The 25,682-nt window shown below is 39.8% G+C and overlaps 2 protein-coding genes across 7 annotated transcripts in view; both read right to left on the bottom strand.

The window, feature by feature from the left end:
• Positions 1-25,682, bottom strand: part of LOC134294703 (transforming acidic coiled-coil-containing protein 3-like) — a 755,386-nt gene that overhangs the window by 50,373 nt on the left and 679,331 nt on the right. The window lies entirely within an intron of this gene.
• LOC134294705 (Fanconi anemia group A protein-like) overlaps positions 14,200-25,682 on the bottom strand; it is a 12,502-nt gene continuing 1,019 nt past the window's right edge. Inside the window, exons 2-9 of one of the 2 annotated variants that reach the window (XM_062966308.1) lie at positions 24,968-25,044; positions 22,729-22,870; positions 19,386-19,565; positions 18,362-18,435; positions 18,116-18,268; positions 17,802-17,892; positions 16,078-16,238; positions 14,200-15,598 (exon numbers count right to left, since the gene is read on the bottom strand). In XM_062966308.1, the coding sequence (XP_062822378.1) occupies positions 15,547-15,598; positions 16,078-16,238; positions 17,802-17,892; positions 18,116-18,268; positions 18,362-18,435; positions 19,386-19,505 (651 nt within the window). In that variant the 5' untranslated portion in view covers positions 19,506-19,565; positions 22,729-22,870; positions 24,968-25,044 and the 3' untranslated portion in view covers positions 14,200-15,546. Of the gene's footprint in view, positions 15,599-16,077; positions 16,239-17,801; positions 17,893-18,115; positions 18,269-18,361; positions 18,436-19,385; positions 20,003-22,728; positions 22,871-24,967; positions 25,045-25,682 lie in introns of those variants that run through there. The other variant, XM_062966307.1, reaches the window with a different exon arrangement.

The following is a 25,682-nucleotide window of genomic DNA, read 5'->3' as shown; positions in this document are numbered from 1 at the left end:
CAATTAGCCAGCTTGAATAGCACGGAGTAGCAACGAAGCTGCAAAGTCAATCAGTGAGAGAATCCGCATAGAGGTAGCCTGGCCTCTATTGACTGGAGGCATCTTCTGTGGAATGATGTCCAAGGTGGGAGAAAGAATCCTTGTCTGTGTGAAGCAAGAGTGAATGTTGCAATTAGCACATTTGAACAGCAACGAGTAGCCATGAAGCTGCAAAGTCAATCAGTGAGGGTATCTGTGTAAGGTTAGCCTGGCTGATGTTGCCTGGAGGCATCCTCTGTTTGGGAGGCCCAGCGCCCAGCAAGCAATCAAGTGCCTTTTAACACCTCCCAGACAAAGGATGCCTCCAGGCAATAGAGACCAGGCTATCTGTATGCAGATACCCTCACTGATTGACTTTATTTATTATTTATTGGCTCTATTTCTACCCCGCATTTCTCTGCTCCGAAGGGGACTCAAGTTGGCTTACATGGAGGCAACTATTCAATGCCTTAAAACATATAATACAGACGTTAAAATTAAATAACACTAAAAACTGACATTATTAAACTTTTTAAAAACATTACAATTAAAGTCACGCCATCCATAGTCACAATCCAGCCTTTCCATAGTCAATTCCACATTTTCCAGATCGTTTATTGCACTGCCCTGTTCACTAAAAGCCTGATCCCACAGCCAAGTTTTTATCTTTCTTTGCAAGGCCACTCAATGCTATTCAAGCCTGCTAATTGCAAAACATCCACACTTGCTTCAAACAGACAAGGCTTCTTTCATTTATGCACTCCACTTGCTTCACTGCCAGCAGAACCTCTGAAGATGCCATTAGCCACAGGTGCAGGCGAAACGTCAGGAGAGAATGCTGCTGGAACATGGCCATGCAGCCTGGAAGACTCACAGCAAGCCACGAAAGCCTTCGATAACACAAGCTAGAGATTATTTCTATTGTTCAGGACATATATTTATGGGAAGACAATTTCTGCATGAGATTTCCATGATGCAGCCTGAAATAATTTATTTTCCTTGCTGAAAGTACTAGCTCACTTCATGACAGTAATTTTGCATACTTTTTGAAAGAGACAAGCAGATAGCGGTGCATCTGCACATGCCCAGGAACCCTTGATCTTGACAGGCCAGGACTATAGAAAAATCTCATGCATATCTACCTACTTGTCCATTAGAAAAGCATCTCTTGTTAACAGTCATTAAATTTGAACTCTTGAGTTTCTTTGCTCACTGAGTGCAATTTATGCAGGCTTCCAGGTGCGGTTGGACTGCAACTCCCAGGGTGGGAGAAAGAACTCTTGTCTGTTGGAGGCAAATGTGAATGCTGTTATTTGCCACCTTGATTAGCATTGAATGGCCTGCAGTTTCAAGGCCTGGCTGCTTCCTGCCTGGGGGAATCCTGTGTTTCGAGGTGTTAGCTGGCCCTGCTTTTTGAGGTGGCAGCCCAGAAACTCACAACAACCCACCTATGAAAGCCTTTGACAACACATGGCAACATTTTTGAAAATTCACACAGCTTTCCAGAGGAAATAATGAGTAGAATAATACAGTAATTGCATTTTTTTTTTACCAATCTGATTTATTTCCAGCCTTAAGACCCATAACATGCTATGCTGAAAATTTTATATATATATATATATATATATATATATATATATATATATATGTGTGTGTGTGTGTGTGTGTGTGTGTGTGTGTGTGTGTATTATTTTGTATATAATGGACAATATAATTTATAATACAGTAGAGTCTCGCTCATCCAACATAAACGGGCCGGCAGAATGTTGGATAAGCGAATATGTTGGATAATAAGGAGGCATTAAGGAAAAGCCTATTAAACATCAAATTAGGTTATGATTTAACAAATTAAGCACCAAAACATCATGTTAGACAACAAATTTGGCATAAAAAGTAGTTCAATACGCAGTAATGCTATGTAGTAATTACTGTATTTATGAATTTAGCACCAAAATATCATGATATATTGAAAACATTGACTACAAAAATGCGTTGGATAATCCAGAACGTTGGATAAGTGAGACTCTACTGTATATGTATATGTATATATGTATATATGTGTGTATTTTTTGTATATAATGGACAATATAATTTATAATAATATAATCTAATGTATATACATATAATATTGATAGTAATATTGTAATGTAATACAATATAATAACACAATACAATAATATTGATTATATCTATATATATAAAAGAGTAATGGCATCAGGGCAGCGGACCAAACAACAAAACTACAGGCCCCCCAACCTTGAAATTTGACAACACAACCCATCATCCACGCCTCTAGGTTGACACAACAAAAAGAAAAGAAAAATAAAGTCCTAATTACAAGGAGAGGAATTTATCCAATTGCTGTGTCATAATAAAATTATTATTATTATTATTATTATTATTTATTTATTTATTTATTTATTTCTTACCCACCTCTCCATCATCATCATCATCATTATTAAAACTGGCCTATCCCCTCAAATGTGCTGGGGATGATGGGAATGAAGATAAGAATAATAATGAAAATTATTAATATAATAATAATATCATCATCATCCTTCGGAGGTGAGAGTCTTAGTATTAGGAGAAGGGTAGGATATACATGAATATAGTCATCATCATCATCATCATCATCATCATCATCATCATCATCATTATTAAAACTGGCCTATCCCCTCAAATGTGCTGGGGATGATGGGAATGAATATAATAATAATCATCATCATCATTATTAAAACTGGCTTATCCCATCAAATGTGCTGGGGATGATGGGAATGAAGATAATAATAATGAAAATTATTAAAATAATAATAATAATAATAATAATAATAATAATAATCCTTCGGAGGTGAGAGTCTTAGTATTAGGAGAAGGGTAGGATATACATGAATATGATTATTATTACATTATTATTATTATTATTATTATTGAGCCCCCTTGGGGTAGAGAAAGGTGGGATATAAATATGGTAAATAAATCGTCGTCGTTCTTCAAAGGTGAGAATATTATTATTAGGAAAAGGCTAGGATATACATGAAAATAATAATAATAATAATAATAATAATAGAGAAAGGCGGGATATAAATATGGTAAGTAAATAAATCATCATCATCACCATCCTTCAAAGGTGAGAATATTATTATTAGGAAAAGGCTAGGATATACATGAATATAATAATAATAATAATAATAATAATAATAATAATAATAATAATAATAATCCTTCAGAGGCAATAGCTTCATTAGTAGGAGAAGGACTGTGGTGGAGGCTCCTTCTTTGGAGGCTTTTAAGCAGAGGCTGGATGGCCATCTGTCGGGGGTGCTTTGAATGAGATTTCCTGCGTCTTAGCGGGGGGTTGGACTAGATGGCCCATGAGGTCTCTTTCAACTCTACTATTCTATGATTCTATGACAGGTTATAAATGAATATAATAATAATAATCCCTCGGAGATGGGAGTGTCAATATCAGGAGATGGGAACTGTAGTCCGACACATTTGGGGATGCTTGGAGATCCTGAGCTGGGCTAGATGACCTTTGGGGGCCCTTCTAATTCTATGACTAAGTTGGAGAAAGGGGAACGGAGTCCTCGTTGCCTTGCACTGGACCCAGTGATTTAGGATTTTCTGTAGGATTTCCTTTGGGGCCTGAATACCATAGCATAGAATAGCATAGAACTTCAGGTAAATAACATTTTCTTTATAAAATGTGTTTCAGAGAGCAACTTAAAGCTAGTAAAAAGCATTCTTACTTCTTTTGAAAAGTGTATCATCATCCAGAACTTAAACAATGAAGCAATATTGAATATTTTTGCATCCCTCTTATATTTATTTTGTGTAGGAAGAGAGACAGCAGAAAATGTTAAGAGAAGTGAGGAGAGGTAACGTGGCCTCACTGTACTATCAAATGTACTACCATTCCCATTTTGTCATCCATTATTCAGCTATATGTGCATTATAACAACCTCTGTGGCAAGGCAATGTGTACACTATTGCATAGACGTACTCATAGCTTAAAAAGATTGCCTGTCCCAGTTATGTTATTGCAATATCAGCAGGCTTTGGGGAGGTTGTGGTTGGGATTGTATGTGTGTGTGTGTGTGGGGGGGGGGGAGTGAGTTTTAAAAGCTATTTTAAGTGTAAAAGGTAAAGGTAAAAGTCCCCTGATATTAAATCTAGCCGTGTCCGACTCTGGGGGTTGGTGCTCATCTCCATTTCTAAGCCAAAGAGCTGGCATTGTCTGTAGATGCCTCCAAGATCATGTGGCCAGCATGACTGCATGGAGCATCATTAAGTGTATTATGTTTTAATCTGTTTTTAACAAAATGTACTCCGGTGCCTCCGGTGGCTCAATGTGTAAAAGCGCTGAGCTGCTGAACTTGCGGTCCAAAAGGTCCCAGGTTCAAATCCGGGGAGCGGAGTGAGCACCCGCTGTTGCTCTAGCTTCTGCCAACCTAGCAGTTCAAAAACATGCCAATGTGAGTAGATCAATAGGCACTGCTCTGGCGGGAAGGTAACGGCGCTCCATGCAGTCATGCTGGCCACATGACCTTGGAGGTGTCTAAGGACAATAACGGCTCTTCGGCTTAGAAATGGAGATGAGCACCAACCCCCAGAGTCGGTCATGACTGGACTTAACGTCAGGGGAAACCTTTACCTTTACCTACTATTAAATTGAGTTTTTTAAAACTTTTGTATTGCACTTTTTAAAACTTGACTAAAGCATGGAATTGTTAGCCACCTTAAGTTCCCCTGAGGATAAAAGCAAGGTATAAAAAAAGTTAAAAACAACAGCAGCAGCAATATGACCTGCATGATTGGCTAGGATCATGTAGTAAAAGAAAATGGGGGGAAACTCTGTTATTTTCAGAAATCGCACTACAGTAACATCAAATCAGAAATGTTAAAGTTGCACATGTGTGAAAGAATGAGTACAAAACAAATTTCTGCCACTCTCTTCATAAGCATACTTGGTGTATATGAGAAGGGGATCACTTTTGACTTTGGAGTTCGGAGTAGTTAGACAAACTTCAGTCATTCGCCTCTCCCTTATCCTAGCTGTTATTTCAGCCTTATTCTCTTTCAGACTATTTGAACCGCTGAGACCACACTGGCCTTGCTGGACCATCACCTCCCCTTCTATGTCACCCACCCCAACCAATTGCAGAGTTCCATGCATGCTCATTGCTGTCACAGGTGCCCAATTCTGACATCAGCAAAATGTGCCTACACAACCAGGAAGGTCAGGGCTAAGCTTCCCATCTTCTTTCTGGTCATGTGGGTTTCTCTGTTGATAGAGCTGTTGCCATCTGCAAGAATAATCCCTCCCCTTTTTCTAACTCTAATAAGCACAGGCAAAAGTTATGGTGTCAGTGTCCCATCTGAACATCAGGCTGGTCCAAATGAGATTCAATCCAGCTGTCTATACTGCCCTGAAGTTGTGGGATACTCCGGAGTTCCCAGAAAGCTTTGGAGTATACCCTGACTTTGCCTGTTTAATCTGGTATATTTATCAGAAGTACAAGAAGTTCATGAAAGCAGCCAGGAATCAACTCATGGTGAGCCCAGGTTTTCATGCGCATGTAGATTTGCTCTACTTTAGAAAACTAACTATTTCTGAAATGGTCAGTGCTATACAACAAATAATCAGGTATCATGAGAGAAAACAAACCTTAATGTGGAAATTACCCTCTGTTTTCTTTCACCAGAATTATGCAACTAATTAACAAGAAAAGAGGTCTTTTGGATCGAGTCAATACGGTAATTCATTGCATGCAACGGCATTTGCCCAAGTTGTGTTATTTCTCAGGTGTTGCTGACCATTAGGTGCCAATGTCCTTGCAGGATCCGTCCCGGCCAGTTACCACACAATTTATATACAATATTTATCATAAAAATTATATATATATATATATACACACACACACTGGTTTTATATATATATAATTTAAAATGTATATATATTATATTTATATATTTAAATTAACATTTACAAGGTCAGAAATCTTAGTACTTCATTTTTTGGCTCAGACTAGGAGCACTACACATTTTTAAGTGGTATTTAAATCCTGGGGCATTTAGTACCTTATCACACAATTATACGTCATTATTATTATTATTATTATTATTATTATTATTATTATTATTATTATTCTATTTTACCCTACTTTTTCTCTATCATATCAAAGTGGCCAGCACTAAAAGCTGTAACAACATGTGAATCAACATCTAACACATAATAAATATTAAAATAGAAATAAACAAAATATTTTTAAATATATACAGTAGTTAAAAGCAATAAAATGATTAAACAAATCTATTAAATGACATCAAACACAGCATCCTGGGGCATTTACCGTTTGGTCCAGTTGTTTGGTCTCTGCTCCTCCTTTTTGCTGGTCATTTTCCAGACTCTCTTCGTTCTTTCGGTCACTTTCCTCCTTCAGCCTGGAATCATCTTTCTCCTCTTTGGATGTGAGATCATCCTCTATTTCTTCATTGGTTATCTATAGAAATTAAACAAAATTAGTCCAGCTCAGCCCATAGGACTGGTTTCTCAACCTTTTTCTGACATTAAAGCATAAACTGTACTTGTATAAATAAAGCAGAGGCAAAAAAATAGAGTACAAAAACAGCCATTTAAATAAAATAAAATATTAAAATGCAATTAAAACATTTAACTCCATACATTAGGGTAAATCACGGGAACCATAGGCTTAGCCCGGGCCGTTCCATTAGTCTGTTACACATCTTTCATACCTATTATTGCACCAAATAATAGTTCTCTATTATGCAATGCAGTTTGCCTTTTACCGTGTTTCCCCGAAAATAAGACAGTATCTTATATTAATTTTTTCTCCCAAAGATGTTCTAGGTCTTATTTTCAGGGGATGTCTTATTTTTCCATGAAGAAGAATTCACATTTATTGTTGAACAAAAAAATGAACATTTATTATATACTGTACAGTAGTTGTCATCATAAAACAGCATAACCAGACAAACTGTGAATCCTATCAAGAATTTCTTGTTACTACCAATATTTCCATGTACAGCACTTTATGGTATGTACATTTACTGATCCTGCATGCTCTAGTGTTCTGTTCGGCGGGCATGCTTCTGAACAAAAACTTTGCTAGGTCTTACTTTTGGGGGAGGCCTTATATTTAGCAATTCAGCAAAACCTCCACTAGGTCTTATTTTCTGGTGATGTCTTATTTTAGGGGAAACAGGGTAGTAGTCAATGTTTTTGTAGTCAACGTCTTCAATACATTGCTAGATTGTAAATACGGTAATTACTAGATAACGTTACCGTGTATTGAACTGCTTTTTCTGTCAATTTGCTGCTAAAACAGCAAAAGGATCGCTTAAGACAGGCCTGGGCCAACTTGGGCCCTCCAGGTGTTTTGGACTTCAACTCCCACAATTCCTAACAGCCTACCGGCTGTTAGGAATTGTGGGAGTTGTAGTCCAAAACACCTGGAGGGCCCAAGTTGGCCCAGGCCTATGCTATGATGATGATGCCGGGACACTAGACTCTTATTGATGCCACCAATTGATACACATAAAAGAATAATAATAATATTAATAGTAGTAAACAGTAGGCGTGAGGCCCTGACCAGTTCGAAGGGGTTGCTGAGCTCCTGCCCTTTCCTCCTCCGCCTCCGCCCGGCGCTCCTTCCTTCCTCCTCGTCCTCCATCGGCCTCTTCCTCCGGCAGCGCCTGGCCCCGGGACTCCCCCCCCAGAGCCGGCCCAAGATAATTTTCAAGTGTAAGCAAATAGAAATTTTGGTGCCCCCCCCCACACACACCAAACCACATGAACGGGCCAGCAGAGCATTGGATAAGCAAAAATGTTGGATAATATGAAGGCCAAGTGTGAATAACTGCAGTTGATCACTTTGATTAGCATAGAATAGCCTTGCTAGACATGGTTATGGTTATTGAGCATTATTCCTAGCAGTGCAATAATTGAGGACTTTTTAAGTATTGACCACTGGACTGATTCTGGACTATGATTTTGAACTTATGTGGTTGTAATTGTTGTTTTTAGTAGTTTTTGTTTTAATGTTTGAGTTTAATTGTCATTATATTATTGGAATTTGTATGTCGGCCATTGAATTGTTGCCAGTTGTGAGGCCACCCTGAGTCCTCTTCGGGTGAGAAGGGCGGGACAGAAGTATGGGAAATAAATAAATAAATAAATAGTTAAAAAAAGGACAGTAAAAAAAAGGACAGTAAAAAAGAACACTCAAAAACAGGGGAATTCCAAACATGAAACAATCAGGGCCAGCTAACACCTCTCAACAAAGATATACAAACCCCACTTGCCTAGTTTCCAACACACCTCACAACCTCTGAGGATGCCTGCCTTAGATGTGGCCCTCCTCTGGACACTTTCCAGCATTATTTGGCAGAGAAAGGAGAAAGAATTTGGGCCCTTCCACACAGCTCTATAACTCAGGATATCAAGGCAGGATAACCCACATTACCTGCTTTGAACTGGATTGTCTGAGTCCTTACTGCCATATATCCCAGTTCAAAGCACGTAATGTGGGTTATTTGTTTGAAGCCATTCTTCCAAGTTCTAGTCTCCAAGGCAGAAGGCAACAAGCTTGGTCCATCCTCCCTATGACTTCCTCTCACATTATTATACATGGCCATCAAGTCTCCTCTCAACCTTCTCATCTACATGCAAAACATGCCCAGATCTTTAAACTGCTCCTCATAGGGATTATTCTCCAAAGCCTTGATCATTTCAGTCACTCTCCTCTAGACAGATTCATGTTATCATTTAGTATTACAGTAGAGTCTCACTTATCCAAGCCTCGCTTATCCAAGCCTCTGGATTATCCAAGCCATTTTTGTAGTCAATGTTTTCAATATATCATGATATTTTGGTGCTAAATTTGTAAGTACAGTAATTACAACATAACATTACTACGTTTTGAACTACTTTTTCTGTCAAATTTGTTGTATAACATGATGTTTTGGTGCTTAATTTGTAAAATCATAACCTAATTCGATGTTTAATAGGCTTTTCCTTAATCCCTCCTTATTATCCAAGATATTCGCTTATCCAAGGATTAGCTTGGATAAGTGAGACTCTACTGTACTCATTATTTTTCCTGGAAACTTTCCAAGGCCTGAAGATAGGAGGTATGGTGGCACAACGGGTTAAACTCTTGTGCCAGCTGAACTGTTGAACTGAAGGTTGGGTTGCCGACCTAAAGGTTGCCAGTTCGAATCTGCAAGACAGGGTGAGCTCCTGTCCGTCAGCTCTAGCTTGTAGGGACATGAGAGAAGTCTCCCAGTAGGATGGTAACACATCTGGGCATCGCCTGGGCAACATCTCTGTAGATGGCCAATTCTCTGACACCAGAAGCAACTTGCAGTATGTTCTCAAGTCGCTTCTGACAAGGAAAAAAAGCTGATGGTTTGTAGATCAGTCATAAAGAAATTACCATAAATAAATGTCTCTTAAATATTTTGCCAATATCTGCTTATTATTCCTTCTATCCAATAGAGAAAAGTTCCATAATAACCTCAGGCCCATCATGAAAGTTGGGCAAGGTTACCTTCCGTACAATTTACAGAATCTTTCACCTAGCATGAACACAGAACTTTTGGTAGGTAAAGGTAAAGGTTTTCCCTTGACGTGACCGACTCTTGGGGTTGGTGCTCATCTCCATTTCTAAGCCGAAGAGCCGGTGTTGTCCATAGACACCTCCAAGGTCATGTGGCCGGCATGACTGCATGGAGCGCCGTTACCTTCCCGCTGGAGCGGTACCTATTGATCTACTCACACTTGCGTGTTTTCAAACTGCTAGGTTGGCAGAAGCTGGGGCTAACAGTGGGCGCTCATTCCGCTCCCGGGATTTGAACCTGGGACCTTTTGGTCCGCAAGTTCAGCAGCTCAGCACATTAACACACTGCGCCATCAGGGCTCCCACTTTAGGTAGCTCTGCTCAAATGAAATCATCCAAATGAAATCATTACAAAGGAAATCCAGTTAGTTCATCCTTTCATAGACCAAAACAGTTTAATGGAGACACCCAACCCACATAAACTGGATTACTCAGGATGAGGTCAGAAATAACCAGTCAGCTAATCATAGAATCATATGGGACATCCAGTCCCAAACCCTGCCATACAGGAAAAGCACAATCAAAGCACCCCCAAAAGATGGCCATCCAGCCTCTATTTAAAAACCTTAAAAGGAGAAGCTTCTACTGAACTATGAGGCAGTGAGTTCCACTGCTGAACAGCTCTTACAGTCAGTAAGTTCTTCCTAATGTTTTCTGTAATTTGAACCCACTGCTCCATTGAGTCCTAGTCTCCAAGGCAGCAGAAAACAAGCCTGCTCCTTTTAGATCAGGGGTCCTCAAACTTTTAAAGCAGAGGGCCGGTCCACGATCCTTCAGACTGTTGAGGGGCCGAATTATCATTTGAAAAAAAAAAAACGAACAAATTCCTATGCACACTGCACATATCTTATTTGTAGTGCAAAACAATAACAATAACAATGAAAGACCAATACAATATTTAAAAATGAAAATAAATTTAACCAACATAAACCTGTCAGGATTTCAATAGGAAGTGTGGGCCTGCTTCTGGCCAATGAGATAGTCAGGTTAATTAGGATTATTGTTGTTGTGTGTCTTCAAGTCATTTCAGACTTTGGGCAAGCCGAAGTCCAAAATTATTTATTTATTCATTTACTACATTTATTTACTACATTTATATCCCACCCTTCTCACCCTGAAGGGAACTCAGAGCAGCTCTATGTACATACAATATATTATATTATTAGCATAGCACAATATTAGCATTATATATTACTATATTGAACTATACCACTATATGTAACATTATATGTAATATATAACATATAATTAATATTATTATATGGTATTATTATTAGTATTATATTGTATAAAATGATAATATTATTATCAATATCATATGTATATACAATATATTATATTATTAAAACTGATATAAAAATATTATATTATAAATGAGGGTGGGGGCCAGGTAAATGACCTTGGAGGGCCGCATCTGGCCCCCGGGCCTTAGTTTGGGGACCCCTGTTTTAGATATTTAAACATGGTGATCATGTCTCCTCTCAACCTTCTCTTCTGCAGGCTAAACAGACCCAGCTCTTTAACCTACTAATCATAGGGAAGGTGGGAGCCCCCAATAGCACAGTGTGCCAGCAGGACTGATGACTTGCCCGTTCGAATCCAACCTGGGGAGAGCACGGATGAGCTCCCTCTATTAGCTCCAGCTCCATGTGGAGCGGTCTGAATCAAGGTAAATCAGGATGGTGGCGATGAGGAGAGCAGCCAGTTAGGGAACATTTAAAAAATGGTAATCAAAGATATGGGAAATAAAGAACATGGACAGACTGACTTTCCTGATGAAGAAGCATAATGGAAAACCAATCAAAGAAACAGGAATATATAAGAAAAGGACAGACACAGATTGAAGGAACTCCATAACTGAAATAAGAAATAGCCAACCCAGGCAACATAAAAGGGGGGCACAATCTGCCCCCTAATAAAATAAAACAACTACTCCTCTACATCCAGCAACTTGCTCCACAAAGAGACTAGACTCATTGAACCGAAGATCCAATGGAATATACCGATCCTCTCCCCCTCACCCAATCCCCCCTCCCCCACCACGAATTCCATGTTTTTTCTTTTATTTTTAATTGTAAATTAAAAAACATCAATTAAAAATATTCAAAAACAATTTTTTTTTATCATGACTGTATGCATTGCATTGCTGCTGCTGCTGACTGACCTGAAGGTGGGCACTGACTGGGCAGGCAGGCACAAGTGAGATGGTTTTAACAGCAAGATAGAAGCTGCTCTGCTACGATCAGTCAGCCGGGCCCTATCACCTCCTGGCTGGCTGTTCCACGTGGTGGGTGGCTGGAGGCTATGCCTGCACAAAAACAGCCAAAATGGCTGATGGGAGTCCTGTGCGCGTGCGCATAGAAGTCCCATCGGCCATTTTGAGTGATGGCATGCCAGTCCTGTGCATGCGCTGCACTCAGGGCCTCCATTGCCGGCGCCAGGACAAAGAAGCCCCATCGGCCATTTTAGGCGATGGCATGCCAGTCCTGTGCCGTTGTGTGCATGCGCTGCACTCAGGGCCTCCATTGCCGGCGCCAGGACAATTTGGACAAACACTGTGACCGGAGCAAAACGGGGGTGCTGCCAAGGACTCCACACAGCGCCCCCCCTCGCCTGCGCCCGACGCCAAGGCGTAATCTACGTACTGCATTGGACCGGGCCTGTCCCCCCCTCAGACGCCTCAAAGCCCGGCGCGACATCACCTCAGACCCAGCCCGGGCCGGAAAAGACAGCGGACCGGAAGCGGCCTCCGAGAGGACCCGAATGAGAGCAGGCTGAGAAGGCGCTTTCCGGCTCCTCCGCCCGCCTTCAGAGCAAAAGCGCATGCGCTAAAGGACGGGCCGCTCTCCCATTGGCTACCCTGAAGCGGGCCTTATTTTTGCTAGCCGGGTTTTTTTGCACATGCGCAGAAGGGATTTGGCTTGGTTTTTTTTTCTATCACTGGGTTTTCAAAGGGAGAGAGTCATAGGCACTTTAAATATATATCTATATCTCTATATATATCTAAACATTTATTTTAAATTGTATATATATATATATATATATATATGATAAATATCATAAATATATAAATATATTTAAATATGGCTGATGGGAGTCCTGTGCGCGTGCGCATAGAAGTCCCATCGGCCATTTTGAGTGATGGCATGCTAAACTGATTCCTGTTTACTTTATGCCCAATCTCTGAAATTGCTGAAGGGTCAACAATGGAAGGCTTGGCATAAAGTATCGATACAAGCAACTGGTGGGCAGAAATCACATTTATGGAGAAATTAGCGTTTCGGAGGAGACAATGGACTCCAGGATGTTAATAGTGATTGGTTTCCCTTTATTGCAAATGTCAAACACAACAGAAAACTTTATTTGGAACCATTATGGTATCGTTTGGCACAATGCTTTGATACAGCTCATCATTTCATCCCATTGTGTTGTCAAAGCCTTTCATGGCCAAAATCACTGGGTTGCTGTGAGTTTTCCAGACTGTATGACCATATTGCAGAAGCATTCTCTCCTGACGTTTCGCCCACATCTTTGGCAGGCATCCTCAGAGGTTTGTTGGTGTTATTCCAGATAGGAAACAATCATAGGAAACCTCCCAAATGAAATCCAACAGGCACCCTCCCTCCTATCTTTTTTTTAAAAAAGTGAAAACTTGGTTGTGGGATCAGGCTTTTGAGCGATAGAAGCAACATCAATTATAATTATAATGTTTTAAGACATAATGACAGACGCAGATCGGACTCAATGTGTCTTGAATGTATATTTTTATGAATGTTTTAATGTAATTAATTTAAATTGTAATGAATTGCAACTGGAATTTTTTATACATATGTTTTATATTTGTAAACCGCCCTGAGTCCTGCTTAAGGGGTGAGAAGGGCGGGGTAGAAATGTTGTAATAATAATAATAATAATAATAATAATAATAATAATAATAATAAGTCCTAAACGCTTGGAAAGTGTTTGACTTGTGAATTTGTGATACGAAATCCAGCATATCTATCTTGTTTGCTATGTCATACAACGTCGTTGTGTCAATAATAATAATAATAATAATAATAATAATAATAATAATAATAATAATTAGGGCCAGCTAACATCTCCCAGCAAAGGATTCCCCCAGGCAGGATGCAACCAGGCTTTGAAGCTGCAAGGCTATTCAGTGCTAATCAAGCTGGCCTGCTGCACCATTCATAGATGTGGGCAAAACATCAGGAGAGAATGCTTCTGGAGAACTCACAGCAACCCATTTCATCAACACATCTCTCCGGAAAAAGGAGATATGTGTTGTTGAAGGTTTTCATGTCCAGGATCACAGGTTTGTTGTGTGTTTTCCGGGCTGTATGGCCATGTTCCAGAAGCATTCTCTCCTGACGTTTCACCCACATCTATGGCAGGCATCCTCAGAGGTTGTGAGGTAGAGATGCTCACCAGCTTTTTGCAGCCTTCAGGGAAGAAGAGCCTTCCTGCTTCTCTTTGGCCACAGAATCAAGCAGCCCTAAAACACAAAACAAACAAACAATTATTGAAAATATATTGTCTGAGAAATGATTATGAAAGGCCAATAGATGAAAGTATTGCACTGTATGCAGCAAACACTTGCAATGCATGTATATTTGAATGAACGAAAATAAATAAACATTATATATTTAAAGGTTAAACAATCCAATGGGGAAATATGCATTCAGTCGCAAAATGATGCTCATCCTTTTAAAAATCTGACCTCATTATGAGAAGGAGGGAAAAGGAACCATTAAGGCAGAGGCAGGGAAGGCATTAACCCCGACCTTGAACCACTTTGGGATGTGCCATTTAAGCAACACGGAAAGCATGTCCTGATAGGGATGCTCCAGATGTCACTGGGGCACCATCTCCAAGGAAGGCTTCCACATGGCAGCGCATGAGAAAAACTACGGCTGGAAGTAGATTCTAAGAGTTTTCATAACTTTTGTATCAGGTATTTTAATATGTATGTTTTTATATATTTTACTGGAGCACCCAGTGGCGCAATGGGTTAAACCCTTGTGCCGGCAGGACTGCTAACCTGAAGGTTGCTCATTCGAGTCCAGAGAGGATGCAGATGAGCTCCCTCTGTCAGCTCCAGCTCCCCGTGTGGGGACATGAGAGAAGCCTCCCACAGGATGGTAAAAACACCAAAACATCTGGGCAATGTCCCCTGGGCAACGTCCTTGCAGACAGCCAATTCTCTCTCACCAGAAGCGACTTGCTGTTTCTCAAGTCGCTCCTGACACGAAATAATAATACAGTAGAGTCTCACTTATCCAACGTAAACGGGCCGACAGAACGTTGGATAAGTGAATATGTTGGATAATAAGGAGAGATTAAGAAAAAGCCTATTAAACATCAAATTAGGTTATGATTTTACAAATTAAGCACCAGAACATCATGTTATACAACACATTTGACAGAAAAAGTAGTTCAATACGCAGTAATGCTACATAGTAATTACTGTATTTACGAATTTAGCACCAAAATATCACGATATATTGAAAACATTGACTACAAAAATGCGTTGGATAATCCAGAATGTTGGATAAGCGAGTGTTGGATAAGTGAGACTCTACTGTATAATTACTATGTTTTAATATGCAATTTTATATATCTATTTGATTATGCTGTGTCTTGCCTGGAGCCGAAAGGACAGGTAAATAAATAATAATAACAACAACAACAATGATGATGATTATGATGATGATGTAATCCAGGATTGTTGTAATCCAGAGAAGCCCCCACAACGATGGTAAAAACATCAAACATCTAGGCGTCCTCTGGGCAACGTCCTTGCAGACGGCCAATTCTCTCTCACCAGAAGCGACTTGCTGTTTCTCAAGTCGCTCCTGACACGAAATAATAATAATATATATTACTATGTTTTAATATATAATTTTATAGATGTATTTGACAATGCTGTGTCCTGCCTGGAGCCGAAAGGAGAGACAGGTAAAATAGTAATAATAATAATAATAATAATAATAATAATGACACAGTACGAAATCCAGCATATCTATCTTGTTTGCTGTGTCATAAAATAATAATAATAATAATAATAATAATAATAATAATAATAATAATAATGTGTTGTTGTTGTTGTTGTAATCCAGAGTAACCCCCACAATGATGGTAAAAACATCAAACATCCAGGCGTCCTCTGGGCAACGTCCTTGCAGACAGCCAATTCTCTCACACCAGAAGCGACTTGCAGTTTCTCAAGTCACTTCTGATACTAAAAATACTTTATTTTTCTATCCCGCCTCCATCTCCCTGCAGGGACTTGGGGCGGCTAACATGGGGACAAGCCCAAAGAACAAGCAGTACATATGTAAACAACATCCTCAAACAGGTAAAATAAACAGTGGAGATGGGGCCTCGGTGTCCCTCGCAGACTGCGTGACTTCACCTGGTTTGAAGGAACAGTTCTTGCTGCCGGTGCATTTCTTCCCCGCTCTTCAACCCTTTGAGCCTCTTCTGGAAAACCCGGAACAAGAGGAGCTCCTCTTTGCCGCCACCGGACACAGGCCAGGCTCTCCTGCGCTCCAGCTCCAGCTCCAGCAGCATCTCCTGAAAACAAGGCAATAGAGGATAGAGCTCCTATTTGAGATACCTGTAATTAATTTGAGATATCTGTAATTAAATTGTCATAGTTCAATGTTATGTAATCTTGGGATCTGTAGTTTGGTGAGTGAAGGCTCAAGTCCCTCTGGGGAGAGAGGGCAGTCTAGAAATAAAGAATTATTATTGTTATTTTATTATGTCACAGCAAACAAGATATATATGCTGGATTTCATATCACAAAATCACAAGTCGAACACTTCCCAAGTGTCTAGGACTGTGTGATGTATTTTCGGATGATGCGTGCAGATCCCAGCAGGGTGGCCTTTTGCAGTTGGCAGATCGTGATTTTGTCAATGTCTATTGTTTCCAAATGCCGGCTGAGATCTTTTGGCACGGCACCCAGTGTGCCCATCACCACCGGGACCACCTGCACTGGTTTCTGCCAGAGTCTTTGAAGTTCAATCTTGAGGTCCTGATAGCGGCTGAGTTTTTCCTGTTGTTTTTCGTCAATGCGACTGTCACCTGGGATGGCGACATCCATGATCCAAACCGTTTTCTTTTCCACAACTGTGATGTCTGGTGTGTTGTATTCCAGAACTTTGTCAGTCTGGATTCGTAAGTCCCACAGTATCTTTGCGTGCTCATTTTCCAAGACTTTTGCAGGTTTGTGATCCCACCAGTTCTTTTCTGCTGGGAGGTGGTACTTGAGGCATAAGTTCCAGTGAATCACTTGGGCCACATAGTTGTGCCTCTGTTTGTAGTCTGTCTGTGCGATTTTTTTACAGCAGCTGAGGATATGATCAATGGTTTCGTCGGTTTCCTTGCACAGTCTGCATTTTGGGTCATCAGCTGATTTTTCGATCTTGGCCTGAATGGCCTTTGTCCTGATGTCTTGCTCCTGGGCTGCAAGGATCAGGCCTTCTGTCTCCTTCTTCAGGGTCCCATTCGTGAGCCAGAGCCAGGTCTTCTCTTTATCAGCTTTTCCTTCAGTTTTGTCAAGGAACTTTCCATGCAATGTTTTCTTGTGCCATCTGTCAGCACTAGTTTGTAGTGCGGTTTTCTTGTACTGGTTTTTTGTCTGTTGTGTTTTGAGGAGTTTCTGATTTTTGACTTCAATCAAAGCAGGTTCTTCACTTTGCTTTACATATTCTGCCAGGGCATGTTCTTCTTCTTTGACTGCTTGTTTGACTTGTAAGAGTCCTCTGCCCCCTGATCTTCTAGGCAGATATAGCCGGTCAACATCACTGCGAGGGTGCAGGGAATGATGGATGGTCATGAGTTTTCTTGTTTTTCTGTCCAAATTGTCCAGTTCCGCCTGTGTCCAATTTATGATGCCAGCAGTATATCTTATGACAGGTATGGCCCAGGTGTTTATGGCTTTGATGGTGTTGCCTCCATTGAGCTTGCTTTTGAGAATTTTTCTGACCCTTTGTGTGTATTCTTTACTGACCAGAGTCGTCACATGTAATATTATTACATTATTATTATTATTATTATTATTATTATTATTATTATTATTATTGTCACCATACAAGCCCCAAGAGACGACTGTGTGCAGATCTGAGTCACCTGCAATCTGGCGTAGATATCGGGGTTCCCTCTCCTCTGGAATGTGGAACGTTTGGGATTATTTGGATGGTTACACTTTCCCAACTCAGACCTAGAATTTGAAACAAAGGCAGAAGTGTTAGATATATGGTGGCATCACACAGGGATGCATTGGGAACATCTCAGAAAATAGGATGCAGCTGCTCTAATGTCGATTGCATTCAACTACATGAATACATATAACCAAAAACATCAGTCTTTTAGTAAAAAGGCTTCTTGGGGTAGATACTTTGCTTTGCTTTGCTCCCAAAGATATTTGCAAAAGCAACTCAGACCTTGATGTGTGTATCACTGAGCCCCTCTGTCCGAAATCCAAGACGGCGTCAAGGAGAACGGCGCAGGCCTCTCTTAGGTCTCCCTCGCAGCCGCCAGCAGCGACAGACAGAGGAAGAAAGTGCTGGTACAGAGCCCAGTAATGGAAGTCCTGCCTGCAAACAGAGACAGAGAAAACCCCACTTTGATTACGGGCCCTTAAAGTCACACACTCTCGGCTTCAGACGGAGTCCAAGCCAAGCCCTCACCTCTCAACGGCAGAAAGAACGTCTTCGTCGGGACAGACTGCCAGTTCCATCAGAAGCCATTCTTGGAGAGTCAGCTGGGAGGAAAGAAGGAAGGCAGGGAGATTCAGAGACAGGGCCTTCTTGGTGGAGGCTCCCAGGCTCTGGAGTAAGAGATGTTGCACCTCAGCGCTGGATCACCTTGCTCTTAACACACACTCCACCACAGCAGGCTAGGTTTAAACAGTTTATTGATAAAAGATAGCAAAGTCCGAATAAAAAGCAGTAAAGAAAGCAAACATCCAAATGCAAAGGCAGTCAGTCAAAAAGGCTATAATCCAGAGGTAAAAGCAATTTGCAGAATATAGTCCCAAGTCTCTGATAAAGGAAATTAGTCCTGAAAACAAGGCAACATGAACTTCAGCGTAAAATCCAAAACACAGATTCCAGGCATGAACATAAACGAGAATCCTTAGACAAGGCAGGAGATGTGCTTTCAAAAATCAACATTGCTTTATCTGAAATCTTCCCCTGTCTCTCCCGTATTTACCCATGTTTACAAGCCAAAAAAGCATTTCTCTGCCCTTGAGTTCCCACGTGTTTGTTAGCGATTCTAAGGGAACGTCTGGGACGATGAACCTTTAACCTTAACCTTGTATCTCTATCTAAGGAAGACTCCTCTGAGTCACTGCCAGAAACACATGGAACTTGTTGATGTTCGAACTCCTGGGAAATGTCACCCTTATCATTAGTTTCTGCTTCCTGTGTCCCCAGACTTTATTGTTGTTGTTTATTCATTCAGTCACTTCTGACTCTTTGTGACCTCATGGACCAGCCCATGCTTTACTTTGGAAACTGTGAAAAATGACCAAACCAACCTCCAGCTACACCTGATTCAGCAAATATCATGACCTACAGTCAGAGCCTATCAACCAGCATCTAAACAACGAAAGCAAAACCACTCCAGAGAACATGGAATTAGACTTTTTGATGACAGGTTGAAAAGTGGACACTACTACCTGGACCAAGTCACACGCTCAGTATTTACCTGGAAGGCTTTTTCCCACAATAGTTCTTTGAAAAGGGGATGCTTCCATAAGCACAAGGCAGCTTTTGAGTAGCAGAAGCTGGGGCGGGATAATGTTTTCCATGGAAGGTCATCATCCATGCTGCCTTCCCAGCTTGTATTTCGGGCTTCCGAGCAAAGAAGGGGCACGACGTACTGAAGCTGCAAAAGAGCGGGCTGCTTAACACACAGATCTAAAAAGCGATGGCTAAAAATGCTCATCAAAGGAGGAAACATAGTTTTGGCATCAACTATATTCCATTCCAGCCCTGCATTTGCTGTAAGAATCCCTGCTGTCTTTAAAAAATAGTATCTTCCATCCCTTCTCTTTTATCCAACTCAGCTAAATAATAATAATAATAATAATAATAATAATAATAATAATAATAATAATAATAATAATTTCATCCAAAAATACATCACACAGTCCTAAATGCTTGGGAAGTGTTCGACTTGTGATTTTGTGATACGAAATCCAGCATATCTATCTTGTTTGCTGTGTCATACAATAAAATAATAATAGAGGAAATAAAAATAAAAATAGAGGAAAGAAGAAGAAGAAGAAGAAATAAAACAATAAGAATTATTATTATATATTATATTATTATTATTATATTATTATATATATTGGAGTTATGGTGGCTCAATGGGTTAAACCCTTGTGCCAGTTGAACTGCTGACCTGAAGGTTTGCGGTTCAAATCTGCAAGATGGTGTGAGCTCCTGTCTGTCAGCTCTAGCTTGTGGGGACATGAGAAGCCTCCCAGCAGGATGATATATACACCCCACTTGCCTAGTTTCCAACAGACCTCACAACCTCTGACATAGATCATAGCAACCCCTATGACATAGATCATAGCAAAATAAAACGGTAAAATGGTAAAACAAACATCCCCACTATTAGATAGAAAGGGGGCCGGTCAAGTCAAAAAATGCAAAAGTATACAAAATGCAAAAAATACAAAACCTTTTAATAAGGTATCTGGGCAAAGTGTTGAGGAGTTATCTAGAAGAGTTGGGGTAGGGAGTCAAGTTGTTTCCAATACCGGGGCAAAACAAAATGCAGAAAAGCGGTATTTCTATAGGAGGGGTCTGTCGTGGGGTTAATTATTCCAATGCACACTGGAAAAGCCATGTTTTTAACTGTTTACTAAATACATATAAGCAAAGACCACCAGCACTGAAGCGATGATTCTCTGCCTTCAACTTCGTGGGACCGGATGCCAAGTTGTCCAAAGGTCCGATCACCGTCTCGCAAAGCAGTTACTCTACTCTCAGTTCAAGAATGGAAAATGGAATTTCAGAGGACAGATGGGCTTAGAGCTAACCATAAAAATGTGGCAGGAACATGGCGAGAGAACTAGGAAGCCCTGACTCTCGATCATTGGAACTGGAGGTCAGCTGTTACCAACAGTGCTGTGGATTTTGCAGAGGCACGAATGAAGGGGAAAAGAGAGATACGTCCCAAGCAAACCCTTGTCGGGACCACCTTCTATCTGGAAATGTATGTCCTCAATGCAAAAGATAGAGCCCCCGGTGACACAATGGGCTAAATCCTTGTGCCGGCAGGACTGCTGACCCACAGGTTGCCGGGAGAGCAGGTGACTTCCCTCTGTCAACTCCAGCTCCCCATGCAGGGACATGAGATAAGCCAACCACAAGGATCGTAAAACATCAAAACATTCACCTCTGGGCAACATCCTTGCAGACAACGAATTCTCTCACATCAGAAGCAACTTGCAGTTTCTCAAGTTGCTCCTGACACACACAAAAACTGCAAAAGACTATGCGGATCCAGAATAGGCCTTTACAGCTATTTGAAGACCCACTACCAAGTCTTGGAAGACAATCATACTCGGCCACAGGTGATAGATGATGATGATGATATAACATACAATAATAATTATTCTTATTATTTTATTTTTATTTTTATACCCAGCCCCATCTCCCCAAAGGGACTTGGGGCGGCTTACATGGGGCCAAGCCCAGGATAAACAAACAATGTAAAAACACAACAATAAAACAAATCAATCAACAATAGAATAGATCATAAAAACTAATAAGATCACATACCCTGTTTCCCTGAAAGTAAGACATCCCCAAAAAATAAGACCTAGTAGAGGTTTTGCTAAATTGCTAAATATAAGGCCTCCCCTGAAAGTAAGACCTAGCAAAGTTTTTGTTTGGAAGCATGCCCGGCGCCCGTCAAACAAAACTCCGTAGCATGCAGGGTTGGTAAATGTACATAATAATAATAATAATAATAATAATGTATCACACAGTCCTAGACACTTGGGAAGTGTTCGACTTGTGATTTTGCAATACGAAATCCAGCATATCTATCTTGTTTGCTGTGTCATAATAAAATAATAATAATAATAATAATAATAAATACATCACACAGTCCTAGACACTTGGGAAGTGTTTGACTTGTGATTTTGTGATACGAAATCCAGCATATCTATCTTGTTTGCTGCGTCATACAATAAAATAAAATAATAATAATAATTATTATTTTATTTTTATACCCCGCCTCCATCTCCCCAGAGGGACTTGGGGCGGCTTACATACCAGTTGTATATGTAAATAATGGTAGTAACAAGAAATTCTTGACAGGGGTCACAGTTTGTCTGGTTTAGTTATGTTGGTTTGTGATGACAACTTCTGTACAGTATAGAATAAATGTTCATTTTTTTTTGTTCAACAATGGATATGAATTCTTCTTCATAGAAAAATAAGACATCCCCTGAAAATAAGACCTAGCGCATCTTTGGGAGTAAAAAATAATATAAGACACTGTCTTATTTTCGGGGAAACACGGTAAAATAGTCATACTTTAGTAAAATCCAGGATTGGCTCCTAAAAGGAACTGGGCCAAAAAAAAAATACTCACAAGACCACACTAGTATAAAGCAGGTTAAAACTCACAAGTCAAAATTCAATGGGTAATTGTGGCAGAGGACATAGCAAATTCCTGAGATGTCTCTTTGGGTCCGCCAATGCAAACCTGTATGGTTAGGACCATAAATGAGGCAATTTAATGTCAGAACTCATGATCTATCTTAGGCTCTTACCTTAAACCATTCTGCGTAAGGCATGAAAACGGCAGGACCCTCCAGGCCAGCCTGGCGCGCGATCAGGAACGCCGTCATCATGCTTTCCAAGTCATAGTCCTCAAAGCCTTTCTTCAGCAGATGGCTCAGGAAGTCTGGGAAAAAGACTTCCCCATAACACACACGTCTCCCACCTTTTTCCCAAAGTGAAAACAAAACAGTATGTGGGCTCAAAATGCCAAAGTCCGATCCAACCACGGACTCGGTATCTACCTTTAATCAGTGGTGCGGCTCCCGACTGGCAGACCAGCAGCGTGGAAACGCAGGAGAGGACGTGATGCCAGTTGACTTCGCTCGTCTCCAGGACGTGCTGCAAATGGCGGACCAACTCCTCCGGCTTGAAGGGCACAAACAACTACAAGGGGAGACAAAGCCAGAAACGCCTTTCACCATCCAAGCAAGGAAGATGGAAAACCATCTCAAGAGTCAGCAGATAGTTTGCTCCTGAGTGAGCAGTGTTATGTTTGGTTGGAGGCCAAAGTGGTTGAGGGGTGTCGCACCTCAGAATAGTTCACCTTGCTATTGACAGTCTTTTGTAGTTTTATTGAGCAAAAGCAGTATACTGTATATACTCGAGTATAAGCCTAGTTTTTCAGCCCTTTTTTTAAGACTGAAAAAGACCCCTCGGCTTATACTCAGGTGAGAGTCCTGGATGGCTTATATTTGGGTCAGCTTATACTCAAGAATATATGGTATATTTATTATTTTTCTCTATTATTATTGGTATTATTACATTTATTATTTTTCTCTATTATTGTTGCTACTACAGTAGAGTCTCATCCAACATAAACGGGCCAGCAGAATGTTGGATAAGTGAATAAGTTGGATAATAAGGAGAGATTAAGAAAAAGCATATTAAACATCAAAATAGTTTATGATTTTACTAATTAAGCACCAAAACATCATGTTATACAACAAATTTGACAGAAAAAGTAGTTCATTACACATTAATGCTATGTAGTAATTACTGTATTTACGAATTTAGCACCAAAATATCATGATATATTGAAAACATTGACTACAAAAATGTGTTGGATAATCCAGAACGTTGGATAAGTGAGTGTTGGATAAGTGAGATTCTACTGTATTGCATTTATTTTTCCTTTGCTTTTCCATTTTCTCTTTTTTGTTGTTGTTTTGTTTTGGGTTTTGTTGTTTTTTCACTCAGTGCACTTTGCCCAATCCATTGTATGATTTTATTAACCATCATCATCATCATCATCATCATCATCATCATCATTTAATTACTTATTAATCGCCCTCCATCCAAGATGCTCTAGGCGATTTACAAGATAAAATTGTAAAGGATAAAAATACATACATACAAATATTGATAAAATTAACATAGATTAAAAGCTCTAGTAAAGAGCTAGGTCTTGAGTGCTAGGGTATTGCTGTGTTTTATCATGTGTTTTATAATGACTGTGATTTTATTTTATGCCTTTTAATTTTATTTTTGTGTTTTTTGTATTTGATACTCTGTATGCTGGTTTTATATCTGTGAGCCGCCCCGAGTCCCTCTGGGGAGATGGTGGCGGGGTATAAAAATAAAATTATTATTATTATTATTATTATTATTATTATTATTATTATTATTTTACTCTATTATTATTATTATTACATTTATTATTTCACTCTGATCTTATTATAATTATTATTATTACTATTATTGCATTTATTATTTTACTCTATTATTACATGTATTATTTTCCTGTATTTATTATTATTATTACTATTATTTCAGGTATTATTTTACTCTATTATTATTAAAAGGATACATAAGCACATTTACACTGAAGAAGATGAGAATAATGATTTGATCAGAGTTGGACAGTCTTATCTTAAATTTGAACTTTATGTAAATATTCAAAAACATTTAACCTACTGATGCCTCAATTAATGTAATTTTATTGGTATCTATTTTTATTTCTGAAATTTACCACCCTCGGCTTATACTGGAGTCAATGTTTTCCCAGTTTTTTTGTGGTAAAAACTGGTTAATAATAATAATAATAATAGTAATAATAATAATAATAATACATTTATTTGTATCTCGCCACCATCTCCCCCAGAGGGGACTCGGGGCGGCTCACAGAAATATCAAATACAAAACAATAACAATATTCAATACATCAATAAACAATAACATGCACCCATTGTAATATTTGCACATTAACCAAAAAGAATAAAAACACACTTATTAAAAACATAGAATTTAAAAACAGTGAGGTTGCAATAGTAGATTAGCAAAGTGCACATCATAGGTTGTAAACTCAAAACATAGATCTATATATATAAAAGAGTGATGGCATCACGGCGATCCACAAAACAACAAAACTTTTTTGTGGCTTATATTCGGGTCGGCTTATACTCGAGTATATATGGTAGTTTTTAAAAGGAGCAGGACGACTGTGAAATGCTTGCAGTCAAACCCCAATTAAGGAAGACTTACTTTGCGGTAGAGCAAGGCGAGCACCGCATTTGTCCGAGCAAAGCTCCACTCTCTCTGGAGAGGAATGGCATCGGAAACTGATGGAAAGAAAAAGAAAACTCAATTCACACAATGTAAGGCCAGGGCTGCTAATCAATTTTTTAAATTGTGTCAGAAGCGACTTGAGAACATATTGCAAGTCGCTTCTGGTGTGAGAGATTTGGCCATGTACAAAGACGTTGTCCAAGCGATGTCAGAATGTGTTACCATCCTGTGCTGGGAGTCTTCACGCATGTTCCCACAAGCTAGAGCTGACAGATGGGAGCTCATCCCATCTCACGGATTCGAACCGGCAACCTTCAGGTCAGCAACCCAACCTTTAGGTCAGCAGTCCATCTGGCACAAGGGTTTAACCCACTGCACCACCACGGCTCCTTTATCTGCAACTGATAAATAAAAATAACCAACAGTTCCAATAGAATTGGAATAAGGCAGTCAATGATTTCTAAAGGCGTCTGTAACTTCAAGGCCTTTTATGCACAGGACATTCAATGAAGGCGACGTCAAGAGGACATGGACTCTCTCGCTGGCTGCTTAACAGCTAGCATCCTATTTATTTATTTATGAAACTTATACCTCACCTTTATTTATTTATTTAGTTATTTATTTGCATCATTTTTACCCTGCCTTTCTCCCAGGGGGGACTCAAGGCGGCTTACAATAAATAGGCAAAAAT

The sequence above is a fragment of the Anolis carolinensis genome, unplaced genomic scaffold (assembly GCF_035594765.1).
Source record: "Anolis carolinensis isolate JA03-04 unplaced genomic scaffold, rAnoCar3.1.pri scaffold_19, whole genome shotgun sequence".
Taxonomy (NCBI): Eukaryota; Metazoa; Chordata; class Lepidosauria; order Squamata; family Dactyloidae; genus Anolis; species Anolis carolinensis.
The sequence above is the reverse complement of the archived record's forward strand: the minus strand, read 5'-3'. Positions and strand labels throughout refer to the sequence as shown.